General features: G+C 49.7%; 1 protein-coding gene across 1 annotated transcript in view; it reads right to left on the reverse strand.

Annotated features, from left to right (window-relative positions):
• Positions 1 to 2,669: 2,669 nt before the first annotated feature.
• Positions 2,670 to 10,187, reverse strand: part of CLUH (CLUH binding protein of NUMT mRNA) — a gene marked incomplete at its 5' end in the record, with an annotated part of 18,505 nt that continues 10,987 nt past the window's right edge. Inside the window, 10 exons of the mRNA XM_010162393.1 lie at positions 2,670 to 3,278; positions 3,560 to 3,633; positions 4,645 to 4,779; positions 5,433 to 5,526; positions 6,946 to 7,067; positions 7,589 to 7,714; positions 8,356 to 8,436; positions 8,551 to 8,690; positions 9,026 to 9,179; positions 9,844 to 9,928. Of these exons, the coding sequence (XP_010160695.1) occupies positions 3,110 to 3,278; positions 3,560 to 3,633; positions 4,645 to 4,779; positions 5,433 to 5,526; positions 6,946 to 7,067; positions 7,589 to 7,714; positions 8,356 to 8,436; positions 8,551 to 8,690; positions 9,026 to 9,179; positions 9,844 to 9,928 (1,180 nt within the window). The remainder of the gene's footprint in view (positions 3,279 to 3,559; positions 3,634 to 4,644; positions 4,780 to 5,432; positions 5,527 to 6,945; positions 7,068 to 7,588; positions 7,715 to 8,355; positions 8,437 to 8,550; positions 8,691 to 9,025; positions 9,180 to 9,843; positions 9,929 to 10,187) is intronic.

Below are 10,187 nucleotides of genomic sequence, written 5' to 3' on the forward strand. Positions count from 1 at the left end.
TTCAGCTTGGTGACTTGATGCAGCGAGTGCCTCACTGAAAGCAGCTTTCTAAGTGTGTGAGTAGTTACCACCAGCTGTTTCCAGTTTTGATAACAGCACTGATGGGTGTTAAACCATTCCTCAGCAAACAGGGTTGAGTATGAAGAGATATCATGACCAGGAGTTGTGGCAGCGATGGGAAGGAAGGTGATGTACTCGATGGAGTAGGCTTCTCTGAACAGTTCGGCCACTAAATCCAGTGAAGGTTTAACTGGTGACTGTTTCTTGAAAGGAAGTTGTAGCTGTAATGGTTTGTGGTGTGTGTGATGACACTGAGTGCTGGCAGTCCCTGTCTGGAAGGCCAGGGTAACAATAGTGTGTTTCTAGCTGCCTCCTTCAGGATCGCTCAAGTTTGTCATTTCTCTGAGAGAAGAGAATTTGCTGCGCTCTTTCTCTCGGGCAGGGCTGTGCAGTGACCTGCCGGCTGTGGGAGCAGCTGAGGCTCAGTGCTTCTATGTGACATCTACACACGGGGCGTTAAATCAGGGCTGGCTCAGGCAGGATCTGATTCCACCTTGTGAGAAGGTGGACGGTGTGTAACAGCATGAACCAGGGGCAGAGCTGCCCTCACAGAGGCCGCTCGTTCCAGGGATGGGAGAGTTGTGTTCAGTTTCCCGATTGCCCTCCCTCCTCTTGGCATGGGACCTCCTCAGCACTAGTTTGAGTCAGTTCTATGTTCATTTTTCTTGTAGAACTTGTGAAGTGAGCACACCCAAACCCCAGAAGAGGTGTAGAGACTTTCAGACCTTACATCGTTAAATGCAGTTATTTAACAACTAATGATGGCACTCGCGCTGCCTCGCTGTGCAGCCTCAGGGGCCAGGATTTGTGTCCTTCAGCTTCATTTCACATTTGTGAAAATCCAGAGACTTTTGGGGTCGATTCCTTTGTCCACAGGGACACTTTGTTAGAGGAAAAGGGGGCACAGAGACAAGAGAGTGTTAACTGTGCGAGGCTGTGAACCGTGCAGCTCACTGATGTGGTGCAGGGACCACACAACCTTCCACAATGGTCTCACTGCTGCTCCTGCCGCCGTGCAGGTCAGTAGAACAACCCGGTGTGCACACGCCAGCCCTGAGCATCACTCGGGAGCGTGAGCTGGGGAAAACATGTGCTGGGGGCAGAGAACAAGTGTCTGCAGGTGCCGTGGTGCTTCACGGGCCACTGCACCCTGCAGAGCAGCATCGGTGCAGTTCCAGCAGAGCAGAAGTGGTGGCTCCAGGGATGGTGTTCAGATTTAACGGTATCCAACACCCTGCACCAAGCTGTAAATAAACCAATAAAGTACCTAAAATAGTTTAAAAAGCTTTTAATGGACTGAAAGACACTAGTAAAAGAAAAATCTTGTAGGAAAGATGCACTGTAGTCATTTATTGATTGCTTTCCAGGAAATTCAGAATTTTTCTAATAGGAACAAGTTCTTTTGCAGTAAAGGCTCCTGCTTCGTTGCCTCTCACAACTCAGAGGCTGCTCCCCCTTCCCTTCCCCCCCACCAAGAGTTACAAATACCTGTAATGCCGTACAGGAACCCAAGGGTACAGAGCACAGTGACAGCACTTGTTCTCCAGAAGGTCAGTAAAAGAAGCAATGCAAATCAGCACAGGGTATGATCCATGACAGACAACACGAGAGGGAGAAAGAGGCCGGACTCCTTGGTCAGCACAGGCGGCTGGGGACGAGCACTCGGTTGTTCTACAGCTCCAGCTGGTTGCAGGAAAGGACATTCAACTCTGTCGGCATAACCAGGGCCTGCAGCGGCCACAGCTCCCCGGCCCCGCGACGGGCACGGCCGGGAGCGCCCGCTGGTCACCACCAACCCCCACGGACGGGTGAGCGGTGGGGAGGGGACCTAAGGGCCATTCCAGAAACATCCATTGCCAGCAATGGAAGCTCCCCTGGCACCAACCTCAACGCCCCTGTGCAGACACAGCAGGCAGACGGCATCAGCTGGGGGAACTCTTGAGTTCTCATTTCTACTCCCTCCCCAAAGCCCAGTGACTACAGCTTGTGGGAAACCCAAGATTCAGTCTGGTTCACTCAGGGCCCACCAGCTCCATGTGACAGTTGCTGCTGCCAATGAGACCAAGTCCCTGTGTCTGACTTTTCCTCCCCTCTTCCCACCCCCTCTCACTAGGGCCATGTTTCCCTGCAGCCCTGGGTGGCAGCCGCGGCCCGGCTCTCCGAGGCACCGGCGTTCCCATTGCAAGGGAAGTTTGTGCGCTTTTTTAAATGTCAAGCCCTCACTCTTTGGATACAATATCCCAAGTTACTCAGCTGCAAGCAGAGCAGAGGTGGAACTGTGAGTATCATATATATATATATATATGTATATATAATCTCTCTCTATCTATATCTTTACCTTGAAAATTAGAATGTGAATGTTACAAAACCCCACTGAGTTGCCAAACTGCCAACCAAAAGTAGAAAAAACATGGTGAAAGGAATCCAATGGCTGTATCCTGATGTAGAAAACGCTGTACATCCCCCCCCGCCACACGGCACAGGCATCAGGCAGCTGAGTGATACAAACACAGCTGCTGAGTTCTCCTTCGCGCAAAGTGGGATCATGACTGGGGAAAAGAAACCTTTTGGCTCGGAATCCACATGTTACACGACTGCTGAGCAGTGCCTGGGGCTGGTTTTGTACTGTTCTAGCAAAGCAGTGTCCTTAGTCAACATAAAAATGACCTGAGAAATGTTACATACCTCAAGACAGTTCATTTGGAATCCGTATGTACAAAGTAGAAATAAGTGATGCTCTGCGCGCACACACACGACAGCGACACACACACGCAGGCTGCCAGCCCCCGGCTGCGCCCACCCCGGCTGGGGCTCCCGTCAGCTGCTGCGTCCTGGCCCCCTTCCCCTGCACGTGGCAGACACGAGCTCAGGCAGACACATTACATTTCTCAGATTAGTTCTTTGCATTGTGTATTAATTGTACCAGTGCAATAACATTGTCAAAAAAAGGAGGAGCTGCTCCAGGGGAGTCCGAGCCCCCGGGTCAGATTCAGAAAAGGGTGGTTTTAACTTTTTTTTTTTTTTTTTTCTCTTTTTTAAGCGAGGTACATTAAGCAGAGCTCTGTGTTAAGGGGATCTCGGCAGAAGGCATGCTTGGCTCAGCCTCTTTCTCCTCCACAGCTTTGTCCTCTGGTTCCAGCTGTTCACCACTTTTTATGCTTTCTTGGAGCTGCTGGCGTCGCTGCACCTCTGCTTTAAGGTTCTCCAAGTCTTTTTGGCTGAAGGGGGAACCAGGAACGGTAGCAAACGTTAGAGTCGCTTTAGGAACAGTGTGAAGCACAAGGACAGGGTAGTGTTCAAACTAGGGAAGTGACAATTTGTGCCATTACAGTGTGTGCTGCCCAAAGAGCAGAGGTATCCAAGGTCACCAAAAACTCCACCTTTTGGGTCAGTGACTCTTAATGCAAAGGGAAGAAGCATTTACACTGTTGCAGGAACAAAGATTACACAAAAAAAAAGACAATTTCTAAAGGTATGACACACAGAGGGATCACTCTACCTTAGTGGAATGAAGAGAATTCCATTGATAATGTTGAGCTGCTCCAGGACACTGGCCATGCTGGGAGCTGTGAACTGCAGCGTAAGAGAAAAAAAAAATAAAGTCAAAACCCAGACAGAAGAACTTAGAGCTCCTAAAGCAGGTCCAGACACCATTTACCAACAGCTGAGGAAGAGCCACGTCTCATATGACGCACTAGGAGCTGCAAGGTGGCAGAGTTTGTATTTTCTACCTCTTCATTCGATTCCAGGTCCTTATGCTCAAATTACTCTGCCATAAATGCCTCAGTTCTGTGCCATGAGAAGAAAACCCACCCGCTCCCACCGAGTGCTGTCCTGCTCTGCCCTTTCCCCTGGGAGGGAGTTCCTGCAGCTGGAAGCCTCTTTCCCAGCCCACTGGCTCTCAGTCTTCTGGCAGCCACGTGAGTACAGAACAGCAGGGAGAGCACCCAGCACACCCGCCAGACAGGCTGATGTGAGCTGCCGGGTGCACAGGCAGATAAGAGCAGCCGGGTCTGGCCCAGGAGGGCGAATCTGCTCGGTGTAAGGCGAGGCAAGGCAGGCCCCCCACGCCCCGCTCTGCTGCCCGGCCTCCCCACACCACAAAACCTTTGGAAGGAGAACAAAGCACCTGGTGAAAGATGACAGCATTTTTTAGGATGAGGAAACTGAAGTACTTTCGGATTGAGCAAACTGCCTGCAGCCAGTGAGTCAGCAGAGGGGCAGGTTTGTGCGTAGGTGTCCCAGGTTCCCATGCTGAGCTGCCCAGCGCGTCCTGACCGAATGCCCTGGAACAGTCGGCTGCACTCAACTGCCTGAGCTCAGGAGAGAGCCAGAGCCCACAGCAGCTCCGTGCAGAAGCAGATGGGACACTCAGTCCACGTTGCTCACACTGTGCTGGGTCTGTCTGAGTCTCTACATCTGCAGGGACCTGCTGCCCGGGAAGGGTCTGCAGCTGGCACAGCCATTGCGACCTCCTGCACCAGCCACATCACACATGGACACTGACGTGTCCTTCAGCAGCAGCTAAACACAAATCTGCCTCCGTGGCAAGTGCTCTCGCTGGCTCTGATTGCACGAGGTTACCTTAAGTGGCATGATGTTCGCATTGGAGCCGTTCTTGTAAATCTCGTTCATTGTGCGTTGAAGAGCGACTGCTTGCTGCGTCAGGTATTTCAAGTACTCGGAGCTCTCTTTGGTCTTTTCATGGTGTTCTCCAAGCTAATCAGAAAAGGAAAGGAAAAAGGTACATTACAACTCTTGAAATTACAACTCTAGAAACAACAACAGAAGAGAACCCAGCCCACGGTGCACTCTTAGCCTCTGCTAGTTCAACATCCTTAAGAGAAACTCATCAGAACTGGATTTCACCTGCCTTGGCATTCAACAAACAAACAAAATTCCTCTGGGAGCCTTATTATCAACATTACACATTTCCATCAAGTAGGAGCACGTCTGCAGGGCAAGCAGCATTCCCTCCACCGGGCCGTGCGTTCAGGCCCTGAGCCGGCGCTGAATCACCGCGTACAACGGCCGACGTGTTCAGACAGACCCCGGCCGAGGCAGAGGCTTCACTGTGCATCAGCAAGGGCTGCCAGCGGGACAAGGTGTTGCCCATGAAACTGCTCAACTACCAAACTCGTCTGGATTTGGTATTTAAAAGAGAAGTGGTGCCTGAAGGGGAAAGAACAGACCAGCTCCTTCAGCGGTGCCAGAACGCGGGGCCGTGTCACCCACAGAATCTTCTGTCCATCGACAGGGACAGAGGACAAACAAACCTGCAGGAAGGCTGCTCAAACTTTTAGCATAAAACCAGTCAATTATGGCTCATTTCTGGCAGAGAAGTGGAATGACACAAAGTGCGTGCTCGGTACCTGGTTTTTGTAGATGGTGTAGCCTTCCTTCTCGTGCTGCAGAGCCGACCGGAATTCTGCTTTGCTCTCGTACACTCGGGCAACCAAGTGGTGGCTGAGGGAAGGAGAAGCCTTTAGAGGCACTTCCATGAAGAAACATTTCGGCACTACAGCGAGCATGACCTTAACACAACATTTAGGCTGGAAGTCTTAATGCCAGCGTCAAAGGAAGCAAACACTGGACTCCGGATGCCCTGGTGGTTACTTCTCCCCACCCTGTTTGGAGATTAATACACTACCCTGATTTGGGTGGGATTTTCATGGAAATGCTGAGAAATGACCTACAGAAATAAAGATGGAACTGGGGATTTTTTTTCTCCTGCACCCAGGAAAGCTGAAGGTCACAGCACTGAACTGAAGAGAGGCAGCACATCCATGGGAACATCTCAGGGCTGGATGTGTTAACAGGAGAAGAATGAAGCAGCCACAAGCCCTTTACCCTTCAAAAAGGGTCTTTTTGTTTCTTAGAAAGAAAACGTGAGAATTACTTGATTATTCACAGCCAAGAGTAAGAAAATTCTCTGGCACAGAAACAACCAGCAAAACAGTGGCAGAGCTGGGACCCAAGTCACCTGGGCTCTCTCCAGTTGGGAGAGCTGACTTGGCTTGGACTTTGCTTCCTTAGTGTTTCTGGAATGAAAATCAGATTTCTGGTTTTGGCAGTGCTGCTCTGTGGGAGGTGATGAATCTCATCAAGCATCCCCGTGCTACGAAGGGAAGGCAAGATGCTTTCTGCAGAATGCATATCCATCAACTGCTGGAAAACAAATCAGACTCTTGTGGGTGCTTAATAAGATTTATTTTCACCCTGACGAAGAACAGATGGGTTGCAATGTGGTAGCAGCAATTAGGAGTGGGCCACTGCTCGGTTGATAGGGAGCCAGTTTTGCATTCAAGGACTGTGCGGGCAGCGCTGAAGAGCAGTGGGTATTGAGAACAGATCCTAAAGGTGCCGACCACTCAGAGCTCCCCTGGAAACATGAGGAAGCCACTCGGTATTTTATTCAAATACAAGGCTTTATGGTAAAGGACAAAAGGAAATTATATGCTCCACAAAGATAGCTCCCCGAGGGCTGGAACAATTACATACAAGTGTTTACGTACCATCCCAGTCTCCCAGTCTAATTACACCAGCCTTGCTCTCCAACCCTCACTCGACACACACATTTTTCTACTGAGAGTCCACAAGGACCAGGGTCATCCTGACAGATTTTTGGGGCGAGCAGCATTACAACAGATCCCACCATTATCTTTAATAACAAGGGATCTCCATCTTTCTAGACAAACTTGGATGCTGCACCATGACCTTGACAGCAGTCCCAAGGATTCTGACAGCCGGGACGAGACTCAGCACAGGATTTAACAGGATACAGCTGGACGCAGCCGGATCAGCGCCCTCCCACATGAGCACATGGTGAATGTGCTCACTCTCTCACAGCACGGTGACCCAGCCCAGCACTCCACCCTGCCTCACCTTAGTGCAACTTTCAAAGACTTGGAGCCGTGATACTTGGAGCTGATGGCCAGCGCGTTCTCCAGGAACCGGAGGGACAGGTCATACTCCATAACCCCGTGGAGCACCAAGCCAATGTTGTTCTGCACAAAGTCAAGTAGGCATTCAGAAAGCAAATTCACACTACACATTTATTGCTTCCTAAATACCAAGACCACAGCGGTATTTTGCTGTTGAAAAGGCTGTAGCAGCCATTTGTCCCCAGTGGTTCTCTCCACAGCATGTATCACATGATGGGAGACCATTCCCCTCCTTGGGAGCTCCATCCAAACAAGCCAGACAAAAGAGAGATAAGGAACTCTGTCCGTTTTACACAAGGGCAACAACAACAGGCTGAATTAAGGAATCTGCCCAAGGACTACAGGCGCTCGAATCCACGTCTCCCGTGTCCCCATGCAGAGCTCCAGCCACAGAAGCCTGGTCTTCCCAGCTAGAGAGTCAAACTCCTTTTTGCCCTTCTAATGGCACCAACCGGCAGTAACCCAGGGAGGAAAAAAAAAATCAGTGCCTCAATGTTGTTTTTAAACAGCAGCACTATGGGCATTTTAAAGGCCAAAAGGTTTTCTGGAGATTAGAAACTTGAAGACACTACAAGATTACTCACATCTAAGAGTGCCATTTCTGGGTGATCCTCCCCAAATACCAAGAGCATGAGGTAGCGTGCACGGTACAGCAAGTTCAATGCTGTGGAGAGCTGGCTGTTTGCAAAGCAGTACAAAGCAAGGTGCATCTGTAACAAAAGGAGTAACCCAGCATGAATGGCTTTTCCTTACACCTCTGCAAAGCAAACTAATCTCCCCTTTCTACTCCTTTCTTCAGCTGCACACACATAAAAAGGTGTTTCTTTGTGGTTAAAAAGGATTTCAGCCCCTCAGAAAACTTCAGCTCTGCTGGCTGATTTACAGCTCCACTCAAGTATCACACAAGACACAGCACTGAGAAAGCTGAGGAGTTTCATTTCAGTTTTTCTTATGCACCTCAAGGAGTATTTCAGAACTGCCCTGTATGCATGTGATATTCTGAGGGTGCTTTTGGGGGGGATTCTTCCTCTTTCTTTGTTTTTGACATAAGCCCAGGGCAAAAGCCAGCAGAATTAATGAATATGAATAAACTTTAGCAGACAAAACCCCAAAATTCTAAACTAAGTAGGACAAATGCTGACCAGGAAGGACCTTACAAGGCAAACACTTAGCTATCTGGTTTACAAAATCATAAGATACAAAACTTATGATGAGAGTGGAGGATTCTGGGAAAAACACTGTAGAAGGAAGAAGAACTGCAACTGTTTTCTAGATGCAGACAGGAATTAAGGCTCACAGATTCCAGCTGGACACACGAAGTGCTGCTTCTCCCCCAGCACCCTGTACTCACGTATTCTTGGATCGTGTTGGGATGTTCAATACCCAGGACCCTCTCACTCATTAGCACCGCTTTCTGCTGATTGCTTAAGGCCTAAAGAGAACAGAAGACCCAAGAGCAAGTCAGAGTGCTGTGCACTTGAGCGAGTGAGCAAGCACGGGGAAGGAACGAGAGGACTAAACAGACCCTACCCAAGCCCTTGCTTACCTCTGAATAATCTCCCATGATATAGTTGAGACGAGCTAGCAGCCTCAGGCAGGCACAGATTTCTACATGCATAGCACCATACACATTGTTGAACAAGTTTAAGGCTTCATTGATGAGCTCGCAGCCCTCCTTCAAGAAACCTGAGAAGAGTTATATTCATGTATTATGTTAAAAACTCTCAATACTACCAGAGAAGCGTGTTGCCCATGAAGTGGAAGCAGTAGTGGGACATGTAGCCATAGCTCACTGCCTTGGGTAAGGACTAAAGCCTGGGAGAAGGAAATTGCTGCCCTCCATCCATCCTCATTCATTGTTGGTAACTTTATAGCAGGTGTGTGTTTCAGATGGTCTTAGAGACCACGATTCTCTACCAAAACAGGACGGGTGGGGATGGATTGGTGGCCATGCCACACATGCCCTGCTCCTCCTTTTATCAGCAGTTGTCTCAAGAGGCAGAAGCATGTTGGGTCTGTACCTTGCTGAACCTTTGCTTGCCCGCTCTGGAAGAAGTGGAAAGCATCTGAGGCTTTGGGGTTCACATGCTTCACTACGGGGAAGATGTTGAGAATATCCTCTTCCGTGAAGGTGGGCTTGTGCCTGTTGTCAAAGTTGTACTCCTTCAGCAGTATCTGGAGGAACCAAACAGACCAGAGGTCACGGTCACCGCTTTCAGAGGTACTTGGCAAGAAAAGAGGGGAAAATGAACCTTGAATTCTGCATTCACAGTCAAAACATCTCCTGTATCACTACCTGGGGCCAGAGTTTTGCCAGAAGGCCACGTGTAGGCAACACCACCACGTGTGCATGGTGAAATTGCACTGTGGTGCCAAGGCATGGTCGTGTCAGTACTGGAGCCCCTGACAGGGGAACCCCACCCAGCCAAACTCCTGCACCCCAAACCCCCTTTTCTTAAAGGAAAGACAACCCTGAAGTCCTCTGCCCAGCTCAAGAGCTCCTGTTTGGATGGGGAGTAGGCGTGTGCATGAACTGAAGCTGTCAGTTTGGTCTGTCAGATCGAGCAAGCTGCAGGAATTGTACTCAGGCTGGCTCCTTTCCCAAAGGAGATGCACAGCGAGTTTACCTTAAAAAGGAACTGGATTAGAAATCCCATTCCCAAGAGCTGGAACCTGCCATTCCATGACTCTATGATATTCCACCATTAACACCACAGGGACCTTTAGGGGCCCGCAGTGTCTGTCTGAAAGGTTGTCCCCTGCAAAGCAGCTCACACTCACTCGTCACGTTTCTCAGTACAGAACATGATGGGGAAGGGAGGGAAGATGTGGATCTTACCTGCACTCCAGTTTTGAGGGAGATTTCACGAAGCAGGGTGATTTTCTGTAGATTATACACTTCAGCTGCTTGGTCAGCATTCTCACTGCAAAAAGCACAGCCAAGCTTCAGCTCTCAGGTGCATTTCTGCTCAAGGACACCCTCATGTGCTGGGTGCCCCTGAAGCACAGTCCCTGTGCAGCTGGGTGCTCATTGAAACCAAGGACTCGCATTGCAGTGGTTGCCAGTGGTCCATGCAAGCTCACAGAGATGGACAATAGCACTTTTTACTGAAATCCAGTGTGTTCTCTTCAAAGCTCACTGCAGTTTAGGTCAGAGTCTGAATACCTCCAGCTCTTGGGAAA

The sequence above is a fragment of the Antrostomus carolinensis genome, unplaced genomic scaffold (assembly GCF_000700745.2).
Source record: "Antrostomus carolinensis isolate BGI_N321 unplaced genomic scaffold, ASM70074v2 scaffold37772, whole genome shotgun sequence".
In the NCBI taxonomy this organism is placed as follows: domain Eukaryota; kingdom Metazoa; phylum Chordata; class Aves; order Caprimulgiformes; family Caprimulgidae; genus Antrostomus; species Antrostomus carolinensis.